The sequence below is a fragment of the Chrysochloris asiatica genome, unplaced genomic scaffold (genome assembly GCF_000296735.1).
Source record: "Chrysochloris asiatica unplaced genomic scaffold, ChrAsi1.0 scaffold00006, whole genome shotgun sequence".
In the NCBI taxonomy this organism is placed as follows: domain Eukaryota; kingdom Metazoa; phylum Chordata; class Mammalia; order Afrosoricida; family Chrysochloridae; genus Chrysochloris; species Chrysochloris asiatica.
This window is the reverse complement of record NW_006408524.1, coordinates 28096054-28118493: the sequence shown is the minus strand read 5'-3', so window position 1 is coordinate 28118493 and position 22440 is coordinate 28096054. Positions and strand designations below refer to the sequence as shown.

Here is a 22440-nt window from a genome sequence, read left to right as displayed (position 1 = left end):
GCCCACAGGTTCCGAGAGGTGGGAAAAGGGCATCTTTGGTTTTAGAAATTGGCTGCAGAGATTTTGCAGCTGCATTTAAAGACCGCACAAATCCCTGGGCTTCTAGCTCTGAAATAGCAACTGTGTTTAATGAGTCAAATCCAAGAGCTGCCCTTGTGCAAGGTGGCAGAGACTTTGAAGCTGTGGCCTGGCTCAGCGAGAGGACTACCGTAGATTGCAAATGCAGCCTTGTGCAACTATCTGACCTGACTGGCCCAGCCCATTGATGGAAACATCTCAGTAAGTAATAGGTAATAGGTTATGTGAAGAAAAGGCTTCTTACAAGATGTGGATTAGCCCCCCGACAGAATATCTGAACCCAAAATCTAATAAATTAATGCTAACACAGCACTGGACTGCGAACCACAAGGTCGGCAGTTCAGACCCACCAGCTGCTCCACAGAAACCCTATACAGGGTTGTTATGAGTTGGAACCGACTCGATGGCACTTCATAACAATGAACACTGAAACAGATCTGTAGGTCCTGTCCTGGTCACGCAGTCGTACTTTTATCCAGGACATGACACATTCCTCAGGTGATAAAGCTGGTGTGTGTGTATGTGTGTGTGTGTGTGTGGCAGGGGGGAGGGCGAGGGGGAATGAGAGGAATAGCAGTTCCTGAGTTGAGGTCCAGGGAAGGGACTCTGAATGTGTCAGGAACCCAATGCCCTGACTCATACCACCCTGGAAGGAAGCTCTTGGTGACACAGAGGCTGGTTTGCCACATCTTATTTTCCTGAGAAGGAACTGAAAGCCCTGCTTCCTCATAAAAGGTAACCCCCTTCTCATTCCACAGATGCCCGGTGAGGGGAGAAGCAGAGAGATGGGAGGGGAGGAAGGGCTGTGTTGTCAGTCTCTATCCACCCCCTCATGACAGGATGTCGCTGCTCTGGGAGGGCCAATTGGTAACATGGAAGTTGTGGAGCCCACGCTGGGCCCAGCAGTGACCACACTGCATGCAGGCCAGGGAGGTAAGGATACAGACCCACACAAGAGGATCCCAGAGCTGAAAGGAGATCAGTCCACAAACGAATGCTGCTGCCCCTCAGTTCCAGGCTGTATTTTGGGAGGTGATTTCTGTGATTGAGGGGGTATGTATCAAAAGAGCCGGCCCCAACACGGGGGATAGGAGGCAGAAAGACTTCCTTCATGCTAGTCTGTGCCCTCATGGTAATTCTGTCAACATCCTCCGCCTGCCCCTAGCGTCCTCTCTGTACTGCTGAAAGGGAGGGAACAATCTGTACCAAAGCATCCCCAAGTACCATGTACAGGGAGGAAAGTGATTTCTAGGCAACAACGGCCATTTCTTTTCTTTTTACATACCTGCTAGTGCGCTGACCAAGCAGTAGGCTGCTGCAAAGAGCTCCTGGTTGCTGAGGGCGGCCTCTTGCCCCGGGTACCCATCCACCAGGCTACAGCCCACCAACTGCAGAAAGGTCGTCAGGTCCTGCTGCTGCAGAGGCATCAGCTCCCGCATCGCTGCCAGTGGGGGCGAGAGGCCATGGGCCACATCATCAAACTGCAGGGCAGAGGGGAGAGAAGAGGCAGGCTGGTGAACCCCTACACCCTGTGCCTTCACCACCCCTGGGGCCCAGCACTGCAGAAAGAATGTCAGTCACCCCGCAGATGTGGAGAAGCAGCTAGCCCGGTGGCTGGGGGACAGGTGAATCTGGACAAGAGGCACTGAGCAGAGGAAGCAGTGGGTGGTGCCAGGGCGGCTTGGTGGCCACTGCGGATGGAGGTGGCAGCTGGAAGCATGGCTAGAGGCTGGAACACCATAATCTTCTTTTTTATTTAGAGCCACTATCATGGGATGGTTTTAAAGAACAGACGTTTCTTTTCTCGTGGCTCAGAAGGTAAGAATTCTGAATTCAGCACCAGGTCTGGGGTAAGACCCTTTGTCTCTGTAGTTCTGAGGTTCCCTGCTTCCTCGGAGATCTCCACCTGTCTATCTCCCATTAGTGCTTGCTATTTTAAGTGCAGGGCACACCCTACAAGGTTCTGGTCTTATTAGCCTAACAAAGGCTAATTTTGTTATTATTGGTGCCATCATGACCCTATACACAACAGAACAGAACACTGCCCAGTGATCCATCCTCACAGTGTTTGCTACACTTGAGGCCATTGCTGTTGTAACTGTGACAATCCATCACATTGCGGGTCTTCCTCTTACTTTCTGACCCTCTATTGTTGGTAAGTGGTAAGTGCCAATGAGTTGGTTCCAACTCATAGCAACCCTGTATAGGGTTTCAGTGTAGTGGCTGCTGAGTTTGAACCAACAGCCTTGCAGTCCAGCGAATTATTCTGTAGGACCTCTACTCAGCATAATGTCCTTCTCCAGGGACTGGCCCCTCCTGATAATGTGTCCAAAGTATGAGAGAGAAAACCTTGCCATCCTGGCTTCTAAGGAGCATTCTGGCTGTACTTCTTCCAACACATATCTTTTGTACTTCTGGGAAGTCCATGGTACTTTCAAAATTCACTAAGCAAGGTCAGCTTGAACCCCAAGGCCGGAGGTTCAAATCAAACAGAAACTCCTCAGAAACGCTATACAGGGTCGCTGAGTCACAACCAACTCAAATGCATCAGTACTTTTATGGTCTTCCTTATTGTCCAACTTCCTTACTGTCCAACTTTCACCGGCTTATGAAGCTATAGAAAAGACCATGGCTTGGGTCAAGTGCACCTTAGTCCTCAAACTGATATCTTTGCTCTTGAAAACTTCAAAGAGGTCTTGTGCAGCAGATTTGCCTAATACAATAACATCATTTGCTTTCTTGACTGCTGCTTCCATGAGTGGTGATGGTGGAGCCAAGCAAAAGGAAGCCTTTGAGAACCCCGATCTTTTCTCCACTTATCATGATGTTATTTATTGGTCCAGTGCTGAGGATTTTTGTCTTCAAGGGCAGTCCATACTGAAGGCTGTGCTCTTTGATCTTCATATTATGAGAAGACACAATTTAATCCATAACAACCAAGATGGTTATGTTCTCATCTTCCCATATATCAAACCTGACTCCATGACATCTAACAATCCATTTTTTCTTGTGTTCCTGATCTTGCCCCTCTTGGGCTGCACTCGAAATTAATTTCAGAAGCACCAGTTCTTTTTCCCTTTTCGTTGCTGTGTACCATCCTAGCAATTCTGACTCACAGTGACCCCCTCTAACAGAATTGAAGTACTGCTCCCTAAGTTTTCCAAGCGGTAAATTGGAGTTCTGGTGTGGCACTATAGAATAATACTGGACCACAAGGTTGGTGGTTCAAACTTACCAACTGCTCCTCAGAAACCCTAGACAGGTCACTGTGAGTTGGAACTGACTGGTACTTAACAACAATCAGAAAGATCCACAGGTCTTTTTCCTCCCTGGGAATCGGATTTTGTTATGGTATGTTCTGCATTTACAAAGAACTGCACAGACAGATAAGCAAGCACTAACTAATGCACGAAAGACAGATGGCAGGTGAAGATCTCCAAGGAACCAAAGAATGCCAAGAATACAGAAACCAGGGTCTTCCTTGTCAGAGGAAGCTATCAGAAGTGGTGCTCTGAATTTGGAATGACACAGCTGGTCTTCAAAGCCATCCCAGTGTGGTCTTTAACACCACCCAGTACTCTGTTGGCTTGGTGCCTCCTGTCCAGCTCCACCTGTGTCCCCACCACCCACCGGGGCGAGCCTGCTTCTCCACATCTGACAAGGGGGCAGTGCTTTCTTTCTGCAGCTGCTGGCCTGACATTTTCCTATCCTAAGGAGCTATTCTTGGAAGTAAAAGTCAGTAGAGTTTTTGAACCCTGTGTGTCTCCCTGGGGCTAACAGGGCCTCCCGAATGCACAGGTATCCTGAGCTGCAAGATGATTTCAACCACTGTGGGTTCAGTGCCAGTGACTAAGGTATTTTAGGCACAATCTAATCGAGTCCTGGTATGGCACTATGAGATAATCACTCGACCACAAGCTTGCTTTGAACCCAAGGTCAGTGGGTTCAAACCAGCTGCTCTTTGGCACAGAGTCTCTATGTGACAACACTAAGTGACAAAAAAATTTCAAGAGGGAAAAATAATATGCATACTATATTGATTAGGGTTTTGTGTCAACCTGACTAGGCCAGGATTGCCAGAGGTTTAGCAGTTGGGATGTGCTTAGTCCCATGCTGATGAAACTGAATACAAGCACAGTTAGCTCTATGATGAGAGGACAATCAGTTGAAGAGATAGATGCATCATTGGGGTGCAGCCTGCTCCCAATATAATGGACATGCAGGAGGGACTTTCTCTTCTGCTAGGGGAGCTGGGACTCTGCAATTGTGAGCCAATTCTTTGATAATAAACTTCTCTTTTTATATATACATGTATATGTTTTGGGTTGTTATGAGTCGGAACCAACTAGATAGCACTTAACAACAGAATGAATATATGGTTCCCTGGTTTTGCTTTCCTGGAAACCATAAAGCATTACATCATAGCTCAAACTCTCTGCATAGCGGAGAAAGAAAATTTGATTCCTAGTGCCTCAGCTCTAGATAAAGGACACAAAACGTGGTTACATGGAGGTTGGTAGCTGGTGTGTCCCCCATCACAGCAAGAGTTAAGCCTCCCTGGAATTCCTTCTGCTGCAAAACAGAACAATGCAAAGGCCCACTTCCCTGTTTAAATAAAACAGGATGACTTTTGGGGTCCTGCCAGATGTCCCCTTTGCAGTGGGTTAAATAGTGGCCTTTCTGAGTTGTGTCCCCATGTAGCCTCAAAATGACACTGTACTTGGAATGAGGTAAAAATGAAAACATCCTGGATTAGGGTGGGCCAATTAGGGTGGGCCCTGAATCCAATGATGGAGGTACCCTGAATCCAATGATGGAGGTTCTTTTGAGAGTCGGTAAAAACAGACAGGCCATAGAGGCAGAGATTGGAATGATGTGGCCACAAGCCAAGAAACATTAGAAGCCAGCAGACACTGGAAGGGACAAAGAAGGATCCTCTTCCAGAGCCTTTGGAGGGTGCATGGTCCTGCAAACTGTAAACACTCTTGATTTCAGACATTTGGCTTCCAGACCTGTGAGAAATTCCATGTCTATTGTCTCCAGGTTTGTGATCATTTCAACAGTCGTAAAAAAGTAATATACCAACTCTATCGCTAATGCCAGCAGCCTTTCTGCATTGAGGAAACTAAGAATGTGCAAGTCGGAGAGAAAGAGAACAAGGTTGAGGGTTAAAAGAAGGTAGATATGTTTTTAAAGGAATGTCAGAGTCTTGTCCCAAGACATGTGTAGCCCACACAGGTTTCCAGAAAACCCAGAGTGAAGATACTGCTCTGAGAATGTCTAGACTTACCACACTTTCCAGGACCATCAATAATTCATCATCAAGTAGAATCCTCTGCAGGATGTTGCTCAGAACTATCTTCTGTTTCTCTGGCAGCTTCGCAAAGGGATGAAAATTCTTCTCCAAGAGCAGAGCATCTGTTAAAGCAACAGAGCATACTTAGTTGAGGATGGCTGTGCATGTCTTACAGCAAAGACAAGCATCTCTTGCTTTTTAAAGTCCGCTCTCTTCAGTTCTTTTCTTAATATTTCCACCTGCAAAGTCACAGTGGGACTCGGGAATGTTTCTCAGTAAGTAAGCCACCAAACTCTTGTCATAAGGAAGGGAGAGAGAAGAGAAGCCCACTTTTGTATTTCAGGCTCCGGTGTTTTCTCTAATGACTCACTAAATTAAGTCCAATCAATTCTTTTTGGAAAAGTCATTTAGACTGCTCTTTAGCATGATTTCTGCAGAAGTATACCGTCAAGCCTGAATTAATAAACATTAGTCGGTACTTTCATGATGCTTTAAGCTAGACAAATTCCAAAGTACATTATTTTTCGCACCCTTCTAATTCATTGCAGACTTTGTATTCTTTAAAATTTAAGGCACAGTTTCCAAAGGGCCTGGCTCTCATAGTTTCCCAGCAAACACAGTGATCCCTTTCCTTCCCACCCTTCCTCGAGGATGAGGTCCGAGATCCATTCTGCTGCTGTTTACATTGTCTGCAGGCTGCTTGGGAGCCTCACCCACATAAATCCTTATTAAAAAATTTTAAGAGATAGTAAAAAGTTGTTAATACAACTAACCAAAGTGTATTTAAAAATATTAAACAAGCACCTGATGGGAAGGATCATGCTTTCATAAGGCAGAGATACATATTGATGACTAAATGCACCACGTGGGTAGATGACAAACTCCAGCAGTTGTAGAAAGTCCCGCAGAGAGGTCTGCGTAACAGCAGTAACTGACAGACACAGGAATACTACCATAAACACAAACTGGTGCTGCACGATGGTTACTAACCGAAAGGGTGGCAGTTAGTCATCTTGGAAGACAGGCCTAGTGATCTGTTTCCACAAGGTCAGAGTTTTGAAAACCCTATGGAGCAATCCTATTCTGCACACATGGGGTGGCCATGAGTCACAATCCTTTGGCAACTAAGGACAACAAGGCCTCTGCTGGAATTTATTGTTGTAGATAGTCAATGGGTTTGGCTGCTACCTGAAAGGTTAGGGACTTGAATCTGCCCAGAAGCACTTCACAAGAAAGGCCTGGCAGTTTGCTTCTGAAAAACCAACCCTATGGAGCACAGTTCTAGTCGGCCACACATGAGTCAGCCCAGGTTGGGGATATTATGATTCAGAGTGGACTTGACAGTAGGGCTCTGCCAGCCCCAGATAATGCTGTAATGTCCTGGTTAGTCTAGGATCTGAGGACACCAAAGCCAAGCCAACTCCTACCCCTCTCCACCCACAGGATGACCAAAACGAACTCAAAGGGAGGACTTGTGGGGAGATTAGGAAAGCTGCAGCTCACAGACATCCCCGTCATGAAGGTCAAGGCTGTGGGGTCATGGCTACTGGGTTCTAACCAGCCATATGGCTTAAGTAGCAGCTGAAATCACATCCAATTCCCAATCTCCAAAAAGGCAGAGGAGAGGCCTACAGCCCCGCATACGATGGGAACGAAAGAGCTGCCATCCTGTCCACTCCCACTCGTGGCAACCACGTGTGTGTCCGAGGAGAACTGTGCTCCCCGGGGTGTTCAGTAAGTCTGTCTTTCTGGAAGTAGATCATCAGGTCATTCTTTCATGGCGCCTCTGGGGGGACTAACACCCTGATGCCCACCCCAAAGCCTTATTTTAAGATTGGCGAGTTCTGGCCTTTTTGTTAAAGAAACAAAAGAATCTGCTTTGGAACCCACTGGTGCCTGTTGTCATTCTTCTAAGCCTTCAAGCCAGAGCATAGTCTGAGCTGTTATAAGCTGTTCCCTAAGCTCTTACCTAATTATATTTCCTTGTTTTCTTTGCCCAACTTCTTAACTCCTCTACTATTAAAACCCACAATACTCCCCACACCTAGCAAAAAAAAACTCACCCCAGACTCAAAATGCCAACAACACAGCATTTATAACAGAAGATGGCACGGAGAGTAAAGGGTACTCGAGGTGCATCCCAGATATGCTAGTTCGGTGCCTCAGACTACCACTGACATGTCACAGGTACTGCTGCCCCCTGAGGTGACACACGGCTTCATGCCATGTGGATACAGAGCCCCCATGAGAGCACGCTAACAACATTAGCAAAGTGTCATTTGTCTTGACACCAAAGCCTAACTAATGAAGCCGATACAAACTCTGGGTTCTCTACCTTTGCTACTGGACTAGCTATTCTTAGTGGTCAAAAGAGCTTCTGTGGTTAAGACAAAGGAACAATGCCAGGGCCTGGTTCCTTCAGGCTTCAGTCTTCCACCCTGCTCCATTAAGGATAGAGGCCTCTGGGCACCACAAATGGTTTACCCTCAGCTGCTAACCTAAAGGTGGCAATTCAAACCACCCGGCAGCACCTCCGAAGGCCCAAGAGATCTGCTTCCACCGAAATTACAGTCAAGAAAGCCCTAGAGAACAATTCTACGCTAACATATGGGGCACCATGCGTCAAAAGCAACTTGATGACAAGAGGCATGCCTCAAAACACAGTATCCACGTCTGAGGTTCCTTGGGACCCCAGCCAAGGTGCATCCCACACCAGCCTCTCTGCCCCATGTTTTCTACAGGGCCACTGACCATCCTTGCTTACATAAGAGATGTTGATCCTGAAGGCCACACCACATCTTGGGGTACTGTGCTCACCCCATGCCCCCACTGTTGGCACTACCTTGTTTCAAAGCGCTGAGTGGTCCCGCAGGGGAAGAAGTTCCAGGTCCAGCATCCGGCATGTCGGTATAGGTAAACATTCTAAAGACCATGGGGTCCAGTTCCACGGAGTGCCCTGACCTCTCGTGTTCAAAGCCACCATGTTTCCCTTGGAGGAGGCAGAATTCTGTAACAAAGGAGAGAAGGTCAGGTAAGGCACAGAGTCACTGGTACATCTTAGACCCCAAAACCACACCCAACCCTATTGCCTTCTAGTTGATTCCAACGCATAGCGACGTTACAGGCAGAGTAGGACTGCTCCTTTTGCATTTCCAGGACTGTCTAGATTTTCCAAGACAGCCTCATCTTTCTCCTGTGGATTAGCTGGTGCATTCATCACCCACCTTTCAGTTAACAGATCAACACTTGGCCCATAGTGATAACAGGGCTCCTTTTATAGACCCTCAGCCTTACCTAGTGGGGTCGAGAAACACACCAGTCCTCACCCCCACCCCATTTCATGCCTGTTTCCAACATGTTATGTTGTTTGAACAAAATATACCCAGACATTTCATACAAATACATGAGAAATGACTGTTCTTAACAGTGTATACTCTGAACAGACAGGAAGCAATTTTTCAAACACTTTTATATTAGAAACATTAGAAGTATTTCCTTTTTCTGATATGAACTCTAAACAAAAAAACCCCACCATATATGAAACAACTGGGAAAATGTGGACAGAGATGGTATTAAGAAATTCTTATCAATGTACTCATGCGCACAATGGCATTGTGGCTCAGTGTTTTTTGTTTTTTAAAGAACCTTAACTTTCTTCCACTAGTAAACAGAACAGCAATCAAAATGAACTATTGATTTCTGCAATTATATGAATGAATCTCACAAATATTATGCTGAGTGAAAAAAAGGCAGGTGCAAAAGAATACAGAATGTTCTATATGCATCTATGAATGAAAAGTTCAGTAAAGGCAACAGTAGTCTTGGAAAAAAAGTCATTTAGAAATACTGATATATTTACTGACAAAAACAACAAAGGGGGCTTCAGAAAGTTTATGGAAAAAATTCTATTATCTTTCTATTCCATTTTCTACCAAGCTTTTGGAGGTACTCATATAATACCTAGGATTTACTTCAAAATAATTTGCTGGGAGCAAAAGGTGGGGTGAAGGTATAGATGAAGCATGACTCAAGTTACTGAAGCTGGATACTAGATAGGTAAGGATTTTTAATACTTTTACTACTTTGTAAAATTTTCCATAGTAAGTTTTTGGGGGTTTTTTAAGTATAAAAAGACAAGTTTCCTTAAACACTTTCATAGCTGAGAGTCAAGGTACAAATGTAACAGCTATGTCCTCAGCAAACACAATAAGTAAGCACATGAATGTGGATTCTCTTTCAGCTTCTATTTAACCATTTGCCCCCTTAAGCCAGGGTTTCAAATAAAAATGCAGCAGAGCATGTTATCTGCAAGAAATCTGGGCAGCATGGATCTTAACACACTTACTCATTTGCTGTGGACACTAATGATGCCCATAAAGTTAGACGTGTCTTAAGTGGGCTAATCTGCACTGACTCATCCACTGGCTTCCCTTACTGATGTCCTGCCTCAGGCTCTATCCTTTGCACCAGGCACTGGATTGTGTATGACACGCTCCCAGATGATGATGTTGCTCCTGATCCTTCGTGCTCCATTGCCAGGACCAGTTCTCAGCACTTGTCACGCAGGCTCAGTGAGGAGAGACCTCTCCAGCCAAGACTCTGATGGGATTCATGGCAGGAAACTGGGTGCATGTTCCTAACTCACATGACTGTCACAGACCACTCCCTCTTCCTCAGAGAAGCACAGCTTAATGTGTTATTGACTGAAACTAACACACACACACACAACACGAAGAACGATTCCATACTTGAGGAGTTTTCTTCAATGGAAGCACAGAGAGAAAGGAAAAATGGGCAGTTATGAGTTCTCTTCTGTGTTTTACAGGCCAGGTCGCTGGCCCACGGAGTTTGTAGAGGCAGGGCAAAAAAGAACAAAACAACACGAAGACAGGGACCAGGCTTGTTAAAACACTGCCAAGTTAAGTGCTGTCTAGTCAGTTACCACCCACAGCAACCCTGTATACGGTTTCCGAGGAGTAGCTGATGAGTTGCTTTTCAAACCGACCTTGCAGTCCATATTTATCCTACAGCACCCCATCAGGAATCTAGGAGGCCAGTGAAAAAGCCGATGATGACTGCTAGCAACTTCTATAAGACAGAGCACCACAGTGTTTCCAACATTGTAAATCTTTACAGAAGCAGACTGTCACATTTTCCAGCAGGAGCTGGAGGTTTGAACTGCCAGTCTTTTGGTGAGCAGTTGAGTGCTTAACCGCTGCACCACCTGGGCACCTAAGGACCCCTGTGCTAGCTCACAAACAATGCTGAACCAACTGGGATTTTCAGCGTCCACAGCAACACCACATGTACAGCCTCAGAAGGCTGTTCATCCATCACATGTCAAAGGACCGCTGCTCTCTCTGTGCCAGGCACTGTGCTGGATGCTACACTGACAAAAGCACCAGGCACAGGCCAGGACTACAAACACAGTAAGAAGAGGTCAGGGGCTAACTGGATGCTGTCTGAGGAGGCAGATGAGGGGTCCCTGGAGCCAGAATGGCAGGTGGGACAAGACCAGCAAAGGTAACTTGGGTGAAGCAGATCTGGGAGGAGTGAGTCAGGCACAAGGCGCTCAAGGCAGAGGATCAGGGGTAAGAGAGAAAGGGGCTCATTCTAGGAGGACAGGCTGATCCCCGGGAAGACCACTGAGTTGATGAGGGAAAGCTGGAGACACAGAAGCACAGACTCTATCCTTGGGACCACAGGAGGCATGGAAGGGGACTGAAATGATCACATTTCTATTTTAGAACCTTCATGTTGGTACATTGCTAGGATGCAACAGAAGGGGAAGGATCAGAGAGGCAAAGCCAACAGAGTCTGCAGGGGGTGCCGAGGAGATGCTGGCATGAGCCAGACTCAGGACAAAAGTGGCAAACACCCAATTCCTGTGGTCAGGTCAGCCTGTGGGGAGGGAGCCTGGGCACCGGAAAGCCCCTCACTGTTAATTTTTATCTGGAGCAGAGGGGAGCGGGCAGGGAGAAACATTGTTTAGGAAGCAGTGAGTGTCTGTTTACGGCGCACAATATAAAGTAATTGATGTCACTAAATTGTCGTTGTTGTTAAGTGCTGTGGAGTCGGTTCCGACTCAGCGAACCCTGCACAGGGTTTCCGAGGCTGTAAATCTTTACAGGAGCAGAACGCCTCATCTTTCTCCAGTGGAACCACTGGTAGTTTCGAACTGCTGACCTTGCGGTTCACAGCCCGATTCATAACCACTATGCTACCAGAGCTCCTTTAAATTGGACACGTGGAAAAATTGACAAATGTTGGGCTAGATTTCCTGTACAAATAAAGCACAAATGTACAGGGTCGTTATGGGTTAGAACCAACTCACTTCACAACAACAACTTATATAGAAGTACAAGGCTAATGTTCAGAATGATAAAGATAAAAAAATGTTTTCAATTGTCTACACATGTGGCCTGGAACTGGGGGGTGGGAAGGATGCTGCTAGAGAGGGGAAGAAACCCCCACCACCCTCATCCCCACCCCGCCCCTGCTGGCAAAGGACGCTTCATCAAATGACCTCCTCTCCTGGTTGGAAGGGACAAAAAGGGCCCTTCTCAGATGTAATCCCACCTACTAGGTAGGAGGAGGAGTCAGGCAGGCTCTTCAGGTCCCCCCCTCCTTCCAGTCCCTGCAAGCCTACGTTTATGAAGCTGGATCAGAACATTCTGTGTCAAGACTGATAGAAAGCACAGATGGGCAAAAATAGTAGAACTGGTTGAAAAATCAGGCAGTGAGTCACATAGAACCGTGCCTGCCCCCCAAGCTGCAAAGGCATTGCTCTTGGCAGTGGGAAAGAGTATGGAAGCAGCTTTCTAAGGCCAGGGTGTGGGAGGGGAGCCAGAGGATCACAGAGAATTCCCCCAGGGTACCTCTTTTCTCTGAAGCACAAAGTAGAGTTTATTTTCAAAGACAGCGGAAGTAAGCAAGAAGAAAGGTTTGAAATTGAAATGCAAACAGGGAGCCTAGCAGAGCAAGGCCGTCTTAAAGGCCCCTGAGGGATCTACAGGCTGCCCTGGAGCTGAAGGCCTGGCGGTGGGTGCATAGGGGCTTGCTCTGGCCCCCCACCACCAAGGAAGACTCTCCTGAGCATTCTAAGTTGGGACCAAGATTTCAAAAGGTCTCAGAACTAGGGCTTCAAATCCACTCATTGTCCAGCTTCCATGACTATTACCGGTGCTGTTGCTGCTACTGCCATCCAGAGCCCGTTCTAACTCACAGTGACCTGTATAGTGTTTTCAGGGAGTGACTAATGGGTTTCAACTGCTGATGTGGTTAACGGTTCAGTGATGAGAATACAAGGCCACACCGGGCCTCTGCAAAAACTATTAGCCGTGGTATGGAGCTGCGGGTTAATGCGCTGGACAGCAAAGTTGGTTTGAACCACAAGGTTGGTAGTTCAAACTCGCCAGCCAACTCAACTGCTCTTAACAACAATCTTCTTTGGCCCCAACAGACCCCTTGATATGCACATATCCCCTATACTCATTATTTTTACTCAAACCATAGACATATTACCATGTCATTGGTGAATATTTTAGTATAAATCTCCAAAAACTAAGGAGTCTTTTTCATAAACAACCTGGTATAGCACTGTGTGATAAAGCACTCGAGGGCAGTGTTGGTTTGAACCATAGTGTCGGCAGTTCAAACTCAACAGCCGCTCCTTGGAAACCCTTTACAGGGTTGCTCTGAGTTGGAAACAACTTGATGGCATTTAACAACAACTATAATACCATCATCTTACCTAGAAACATTAACAATTCATCAAACTAAATTTAATTAAGAGTCCTGGTGTGGCACTGCAGAAGAGCAATGGACTGCAAGCCGCAAGGTCAGCAGTTCAAACCCACCAGTCACTCCTTGGAAACCCTATACAGGGTCATTATGAGTCAAAATGGGCTCAATAGCACTTAACAACAACAAATGTATGTATTCACATCCCCAAAAAGTGGCCAGTTTTCATTCTCCTGAGAGGAGGAGCATGAGATAATCAGCATAGAAAAGTTAAATAAAGTCCCTATTTTCTTCAAACTACGGCAGTGGCTAGGATCTCCAAACGTGGACACACTTGTGGTCAGCATCGGAGAGTCCTTTGAGTATTTTTTGGCTTTATATTGAGGGGTAAAGATGCCTGGTGTCTTAATAAGTGTTGGACTGCTAATCTCAAGGTTGGCAGTTCAAAACCCACCAGCTTCTCCTCAGGAGAAAGATGAGGCTGTCTGCTCCCATAAAAACATATAGTCTCAGAAACCCTAAGGAACTGTGTTACCAAGATCTAAAAGGTCACTATGAAGTAGAGTCTACTCAGTGGCAGTGGGTTATTGAGGGGTGGGCAGAGAACAATAATGATGCTGATTTTACTGATAGTTATGGTAGAGTGTGAGATCTGAAGGCTTTCTGCAAACAAATCCAACAAGGCAGAGCTTAATTCCATCTTGTGCCTGCATTTACATGTTCCGATACCACTTTTTCTTGAATACTCCTTGCACTTCTGACAGCTGAACTGCCTGAGTTAGAAGCACAGTGCATTTAAAAGTGAGTTTTGAGTCACTTCCGTTAGCTGGTTCTCACAGGAACTTTCCTGAACCCACCCCTTAGTTGTCACCCCTATCTACAGAACTTCCCTCCCTACTTTCCACATGTGTGTGTGTGTCTGTGTGTGTGTGTGTGTTGTATTGCTGCCCGGGTCATGGTGATGGGAAGAGATCCTTTTGATCTCTGTGCTCTATGGAAGGTGGCCACGTGGAGGAAGAACTTTGGAATCTCATGGCACCATACTGATGCTTTCCCTCACCTTTGTCATCTATGTTTGTCTATGTCTGGTTGTTTCTCCTGTTTAAGACTTAATATAGATTCTCTGTAATGTTTATATATTTGAAGAAAGGATTCCTCTTCTCCCCTAAAACATAGCTGTGGTCGTGGTGGTGGTGGTGGTGGTGGTGGTGATGATGGTGGTGGTGGCAGTATGCTGTGGAGTCGGTTCCAACTCATATCAACCCTGAATAGGGTTTCCCAAGGCTGTACATCTTTATGGGAGCAGAAAGTCTCATCTTTCTCCCACAGAATGGCTGGTAGTTTTCAACTGCTGACCTTGAGGTTAGCAGCTTGACTCGTAACCACTATGCTACCAGAGCTCCTTTAGCTAAGGTGGAGTACTTAATTAATGGCTCCTGTGCCAGGCATTTCATATGCCCGATCTAATTTAATCCTTACCACCTGCTTTCTAAGGAGTCCTGGTGTGGCGCTGTGGAATAAACACTGGACCACAACGTCAGGTTGAACCACAAAGTCGGCAGCTCATACTTACCAGCTGCTCCTCAGAAATCCCATACAGGGTCACTGTGAGTCAGCAACAACTCAACAGCACTTAACAATAATGAATCTTCTTTCTAAAGACAGGCAAACTAAGACTCAACAAGATTCAGGAACTTTCCCAAGACCTCCTAGGATGCGGTGATGCTAGAGTTGATACCGGTGGAAGCTTACTCCCACCCCCACCAGTGTCTGGGGCAGGAAGGTGGGGCTGCTCTCCTCATGTCCCCTCTCCAAGCCCCACCTAATGCATCCTACAGGTCCAGGGAGCTAGTCATGGGACATCCTCTTCCGCTATCTCTTGCTTCTCTCCCATAATCCCCAGAGTTGTAAGGGACCATCTACCAGTATGTACCTTGGAAGACAAATAGGTGCCCCTCAGCCATCTCCGAGCAAGAAGCTATCACTCACCAAACTGGCCGTCCAGCTTCACATATAACTCGATGACACCGTAGGCAATGGTTGTGGAAGCTGGAATCTCCAGGACCACGTTGGAGTCCTTGACCACGTTTCCATCCTCCTTTGCTGACACCTGTGGGCCAAAGCATAGTTTCCACCAGGCTGCCAGTCACCTGTGTACCTAGACTCTACCTGACTTCTCTGGGCATCCACATCAGGGTAGCCTTGTGTCTTGCTCACAGGCACTCAGAACATGTCCACTGAGCCCAGCAGAGAGGAGAAGAGAAGACAGTGACTGGGATGTCCCTCTCTTTGGCATCACACTTATTACACTTTCTCCCAAGTGCTTGGTCATACCTCTGGCACTAAAACCAAAAGTGTGGGATACAGTGAAGCTAGATCTATGGTGCTAAATAAAGAAGACAAGAAAATGTTCCAGTCTCTCTCCCCAAAGGTAATGGGGTCAACACTGAAATCCTAACAAAAGTCCTAAATAATATCAAAGCTTGACAGGGGGAGCCTAGCTGAGAGAGAATCCCCAAGCTGGTGATTCCAATGCCCGGCTTTGTGGGTGGGACACTGTGCTATTTAAAGTGGAGGGCAGAGGTGGCTGGAGGGAGGAGATCGGGATTTGAGAAGGATGCCAGAAAACTGCCAAGAAATCAGGCGCAAAAACTCTCCTACAAACACGGTCACAAATATCCCTTCCAACAGTGTCCTAGGGAGAAGAAGATGAGAAGCTCTATTTGTTGTCCAAAGCTAGAGATCAAAAAACTTTTTAGGCAACTTGATCCTGGTCAGAGTGTGATGCTCTGGGTCACGAGGTGGCAATCCAGCCCCCTGACTCTCTGGTATACTGCAGGTCTCTGCAGGTGGTAACTGCAGGCAGAAATATCAGGGGACCAACTGAAGCCAACTCCCACCAGGCATCCCCAACAGCACTGTTGTCCAGCCTGCCTGGCTCAACCTCCCCAGTGTTCAGCCCCATTTTAACTTCCAAGATGTAGAGGGGGGCTTCAAAAAAGTCCTGGAAAAATCCAGTATCTTTTCATTCCATTTTTTCCATAACTCTTTGAAGACCTCTCGTACAACTTTGCTGGGTCCCCTAGAAAAAGTCAAAAGTTAACCCCAAGATCTCTCAAGACATTGAGGCTGGATGAACACCCGTAACCTGAGAGATCATCTTTAAACTTAAACTTAGAATATCCCCAGAAGTCTTTTGTAAACAAACAGTGTTACTGTGGTTGCTGTTTGTGTTGTTAAGTGTCATCAAGTCGGCGCCACCCACAGCAATCCTGTACAGGGTTTCTGAGGAGCGGCTGGTGAATTTGAACTGCCGACTTTGTGGTTGAGTGCTTATTTAGAGTGCCATGCCAGGACTCCGTGGTTGCTATTAGGTGCTGTCAAATTGCTTCTGACACACAACACACATAACAACCCTGTATAGGGTTTCCAAGACTATAAATCTTTAAGGGAGCAGAAAGCCTCATCTTTCTCCCAAGGAGAGACTGGTGGATTTGAACCACTGACCTTGTGACTAGCAGTCCAGTGATTATCTTACAGTGCCATCAGCACTCCTAAAATCAAATAGTTTAACTTAATTACTATAGCACATCTGCCTTGAGCTATCTACATTCAATCAGATGAACAACAGCTACTTGAAAGATTAGATAAGAAACTTAGGGAGTGAGACTTTATGTTCCTGGAGGAGGAAGAGTTCAGAAGAGGGTGAGACTGCTTACATACCTTGAATAACGTAGGCAATCAATATGACGGATTTTAACATGTTGGAATTGTTAAATTGGTATATGTTTTGCTAAATATATTCTCAACAAAATTTTTTTTTCTTTGAATTTTAACTCTTAAGAGTAGAATATCAGAGTGTATCAGAGTGTATGTCAGGCTGGAGGGAAAGCTTGGGGCTGATGGCCACCTATTCCACTGAAGCTTACTACTGGCCCATGGGTCCACTTGGCAAGACTTGTATAATTTAACCCTCAAGTATGTGTTGATAGATAATTATACTCATCTGACCTGCCTTAACTCAATCCACAAAGGACTTGAGAACTGATTGCAAAGTAATACTTTTGAGACCCCTGGCTCTTGGCAGCTCTGTGGCTCTCTGCGGATTTGGCCTGCTCAGTTCTGATGATCCCAGGGAAGCCTCTCTCCCAAGAGGGAAGGCACCTGGCCCAGGTGTACCTGACCCATCTGAATATGCTACTGCTCTGGCCTGGGGTCCACTTCTGTAATGGGCAGGACTCAGTTTGCTCCAGTAAGAGCCTGCCCTGAAACTTTGCTTCCACAGTGGAGGGCAGCCTGGAGCAGCCACCTCCATAGGAGGGAGCCTATCTGAGAGGGAATCTACCACAGGCAGACAGTTTACCCTCCCTCTAAATCCTTAACCCCTAAAAGAACCACTGAAGCCAGATTGCTCAAACATTTTGCTTAAGCCAGTTTGAGTTGAATTTCTATTAACTCACTTCAAGTCTTGACTAATGAAGACATCGCCCGCCCTCCCCCTTGTACCCCACCTGCTCCCACCCCTGCCAAAAGTGGTCCCTGGCCAAGTGTCCATCACTGGCCTGGAGCCCCTAGGGCCCTGCACCTGCACAGTCTTGGTCTGGATCCCCACCATGCCACCACACTTCTCTTCAATCTGAACGTGCTCCGAGATGATGCACTTCTGCGTGGTCACAATCTTCTGTGTCAAGACACACAGGACCTCGTTCCTCGTCTCCAGCACATGCTGCAGCACAGGATTTTTCAGATTGATTGTTCTGAAAAGAAAAATGGTAACAAGTGACCCAGTGCCTTGAGGGAGATTAATGGGCCTAAACGGTCTCCTCTTACACAGCTGATGGCTGAGGAGGGAACAGGTGACAACCAGCACCACTTATTTCCTGGTGATGAGAGGGGAAGCAATTCATCCAGAAGGCATAAACCAACTCCCCAGAGGCCAGCTGGGCGCTGCCAGGCCTCCAGGAACCGGCTGGATGCAGGAAGTAGGGCTATCTGTCAAAGGCAGGACTGGTTTGTCAAGAAGGAAGGAAAAACCCTCTACTTTGTTATTTAATCAGAGGCTGAGGGATAGCATCCTAGCCACAACCCACAAACCAGAGGGTGATTGCAGAACAGGCTCAAAGTACTCGTAAAAAACCAGCTGCCATGCAGTCTAATCTGACTTCTGGCAGCTCCCATGTGTGTCAGAGTAGAAGTGGGCTCCGTGGGCTTGTCAGTGGCCAGCCCTTTCTTTTTCTGGGTGGATTCAAACCTTTTACAAGGAGGAAATTAGATCTGAATTAAAAAGGAATTTTGTTTGTTTTGAATTAGTTGTGTTTTTAAAATAACATTTTATTGCATTTTAGATGAAATTTTAAACAACAATTTAGGTTCCCCTTTACAATGTTTATACAAATTGTTCCATGCCATGGGTTATGATTTTCACAACGTGTCGTCGTCCTCATGATTTCCATTCTGTTTGTTCCATTTTCTTGCCTTTCTCATCTTTCCTTTTGAGTAAATGTTGACCATGTAGTCTCATATTGTTAGTTGTTTAAGGGAGAAGATTTCTCATGTGTGATACTGTTTATTTTATAAACCCTTCTATTATTGGGGTGAACAGTGACCTGCAGAATTACTTCACTTCTAACTGCAAAGGGTATCTTAGGGCAGTAGGCTCAAGGATTCCTCTGGTCTCTATTGATAACATTGTTGTTGTTGTTAACTGCCATCAACTTGGTTCTGACTCACAGCGACCCTGCATAGGGTTTCCAAAGAGCAGCTGGTGAGCTTGAACCACCGACTTTGCAGTTCAAACTGACTTTGCAGACCAGCGCATTAAGCCACAGCTCCACACCAGGACTCCTATTAGTAACATGTTGTTGTTGTTAAGTGCCGTAGAGTCGGTTCCGACCCATAGCGACCCTGTACAGGGTTTCCGAGGGTGTAAATCCTTACGGGAGTAGAAAGCCTCATCTTTCTCCCGAGGAGCGGCTGGTAGTTTCGAACCGCTGACCTTAAGGTTCGCAGCCCAATTCGTAACCACTACGCTACCAGAGCTCCTAGGTATGGTTTATTTATGAATTTAAGTTTTATTGTACATTTCCTTACGTTCTACCTGGGACCTTCTATCGTGCCCCTGGTCAGTAGTGGTCACTGCAGGATAGTGCACTGGACTGCACGTCTTCCTTCAGGATCATTGGCTCTTGGTCATATGCTACCTCTTGAAACAGGTGAACATCGACCATTTCCTTTTGGTGCAGTAACTCTGTGTATTCCTTCCACCTTCTTTTGATGCTTTCTACATCACTCAATAATTTGCCCAGAGAACCTTCAATAACACAAGCCAAGGCTTGAATTTTTCCTTCAGTTCCCTCAGTTTGAGAAATGCTGAGCATGTTCTTCCCTTTTGGCTTTGTAACTCCAGGTCTTTGCACATTTTGTTCTAATATTTGACTTTGTCTTCTCAAAATGACCTTTGAAATGTTCTGTTCAGCTCTTATACCTCATTTCTTCCATTTGCTTTAGCATCTCTACGCTGGAGAGCAAGTTCCTGAGTCTCTCCTGACATCCATTTTGATCTTTTCCATCTTGGCGTGCTCACCGTACAGGTTGAATAAATATGGTGAAAGAATACAACCCTGTCACACATTGCCACTAACACTGTGTTAAGTGTGTAACTCTGTTTGGGGCTTAATTTTTCCTCTCACTTATCCTTGTAACCATGCCAAAGTGTAAGTCCAGTGCAAATACTGAGGAAAACTATCATGATTAACAATAAAGCAGAAATAATAAAGTGATTAGCAAGAGGTAAAAGCCCTAAGTCATTGGAAGAGTTAGGCTATAGACGGTCAAAATTTGGAACAATTTTAAAGGACAAAGCAATGATAATGGAGCATGTGAAAGATTCTGGCCCCATGAATACTACTAAGCAATGCAGTAGCTTAATTACTGAAATGGAAAGGCTACTGATAATTTGGTAGTATTTTTCTCGAACACCATAATTCAGATGCATGATTCTTCTAAAATCTTCCTTATTCATTATCCAACTTTCACAGAAGTGTGAAGTGATAGAAAATATCATGGCTTGTGGCAGGTTCAATTTAGTCCTCAATCTGCTATCTTTGCTCTTGAACACTTTAAAGAGGTCTTTTGCAGCAGATTTGTCTAATACAATACATCCTTTGATTTCTTGACTGCTGCTTCCATGAATGTTGACTGTGAATCACTCCCTGTATTCAAAGGCAATTTGTCTAGTCATTAAGTTATGTCTTCCCAGTTATTTGGAAGGCAAATGCAAAGGCTTAGAATAGAATTGCCATCTTTGAAGAGTAGATCTTGAGCCACTTTTTGTTCCTGTTGTTGAACATTACACTTGGCCAAGAAAATTCCTTTCAGAAGTTCTCCTTGTGCAAGCACAACTCACCTAGATGCCAAAGCACTTTCGATGACAATCGCCCCAATGAAAGGTTGCATTGTTCTCCCTCAACACCAGACAATGGACTAGAGAGGTCACAGTCTCCTGTAAGTGCCATTGCTCACAGGGGTCTTCTCACAAGCAATCAGGGCTACTCAAGATGAAGTGATGAGCTCATGGAAGTTCTGGAGGAATTACAACATCAATGATGACATCAAAAATACTGCCGATTCTTAGGACCAGTGATGCAGTCAAATATGAAAGGAATATGGAACAAATTTTGCCTCCAATTTGTACATGCTTTTCGGGGTTTACAGCTGATGACATCACCGAAGCCAGGGAAAGCTGTGGTTGCTATTGGTAACCAACTGCAGTTAGACATCAGGGAATAACTAATTCAATGAAGACCTTTGGAACTAAAGCAACAAATGATACAAGTTGAGGAAGAAGACCAGGGCCTAGAAACTTCAGAACTGAAAATGTTTTTGAGGGAAGAGTTAGCCGAAGCCTTTTGTCTCATGAAGCAGGAGATGGCAAAGTTATAGGAGCAAGATCCTAATACAGAGACTTTCATGGAAGTTTACCATACAGTTACCGAGGGCAACAGTGGCTACAAAATCATTTATGATGAGAAAAAGAAAAGCTCTTAGCACCCTTCACTTGATACCTACACTCAAGAAATTCACTCCAATAATAACCCCACCTCCAACCCAAATCTCCAGCCACAGAATTAAACCCTGGCTCTCCAACACCATGCCCAGCATCTTCCCTGCATCCTCCAATGACTAATGTTATCAGACTGTTACCTCGTGAATGACCTCGATCAAACAAGAGTAAGTGCTAACCTTAATCATGGTCTTTTTTCCTCTTTTTTTTCTATCTAAATTGTTTTAAGAATCATTTCTTTACCTCTCAACAGTACTGAATCAACGTCTCCTTAAGATGTTTTAGTGTATTTGGAAGTGCTTCTTAAGTGTTTTATATTCAAGGAGGTAGTGGTGTTTATGTGCCGTGGAGTTGGTTCCGACTCACAGCTACCCTGTACAGGGTTTCTGAGGCTGTAAATCTTTATGGGAACAGAAAGCCTCATCTTTCTTTCCTGGAATGGCTGGTAAGCTTGAGGTTACCAGCCTGACTCATAACTCACTTCACTACGAGAGCTCCTTTTATATCATGTTGCTGTTGCTATTAAGTCAGTTCCAATGCATAATGTCCCTGTATAGGGTTTCTGAAGAGTGACTGGTGGGCTTGAACAGCCAACCTTGTAGTTAGAAGTCCAGTGCACATCCTATAGGACCACACCAAGACTCCTTCATATGCATAGCAACCTGATATAGAGTTTCCAAGGAGCAGCTGGTGGGTTTGAACTGCCAACCTTGTGGTTTGTAAGTCCAGTGCTGATCTTACCACACCAGGAATCCTCTATATGCGTTGTTGTTGTTGTAGTTAAGTGCCATCGAATCAGTTCCTACTCATAGGCGCACTGTATAAAGTTTCAAGGTACAGTTGCTAAGTTTGAACCGCTGACCTTGTGGTTCAAACCAACCTTCCAGTCTAGTGCTGATCCTACAGCGCCACACCAGGACTCCTTTATATGCATGGAAAGGTAAAATATATCCTAAGGTAGACATCTGACTGGCTGATGCTATCTATATAAAACCATATGTTCATGTTCCAACTTAACTTCAAATTCAACTTAAAGACAGACTTAGGAACAAATCTTGTTAGTAACCCAGGGAGTAGCTTTATTTATGTCTTAACATATAAGGTGTGCATACTGGGGCTCCCATTCTGCCACTCCAGAGCATTTTAAGAGCAGGTTAAATTTCTGTCTACAGGAGATATGATTTCATTCTGAGAAGCAAAAGATGAAATAGTGTCTCTGGAGATTTCATACAACATTGTAAGTCCATGGAGTGGAAAGGAA

The 22440-nt window shown here is 45.5% G+C and overlaps 1 protein-coding gene across 1 annotated transcript in view; it reads right to left on the bottom strand.

Annotated features, from left to right (window-relative positions):
• DFNA5 (deafness, autosomal dominant 5) overlaps positions 1–22440 on the bottom strand; it is a 70296-nt gene that overhangs the window by 6038 nt on the left and 41818 nt on the right. The window contains exons 3-7 of the mRNA XM_006832281.1: positions 17703–17874; positions 15107–15227; positions 8217–8381; positions 5369–5496; positions 1364–1559 (exon numbers count right to left, since the gene is read on the bottom strand). Coding sequence (XP_006832344.1) covers positions 1364–1559; positions 5369–5496; positions 8217–8381; positions 15107–15227; positions 17703–17874 — 782 coding nt within the window. The remainder of the gene's footprint in view (positions 1–1363; positions 1560–5368; positions 5497–8216; positions 8382–15106; positions 15228–17702; positions 17875–22440) is intronic.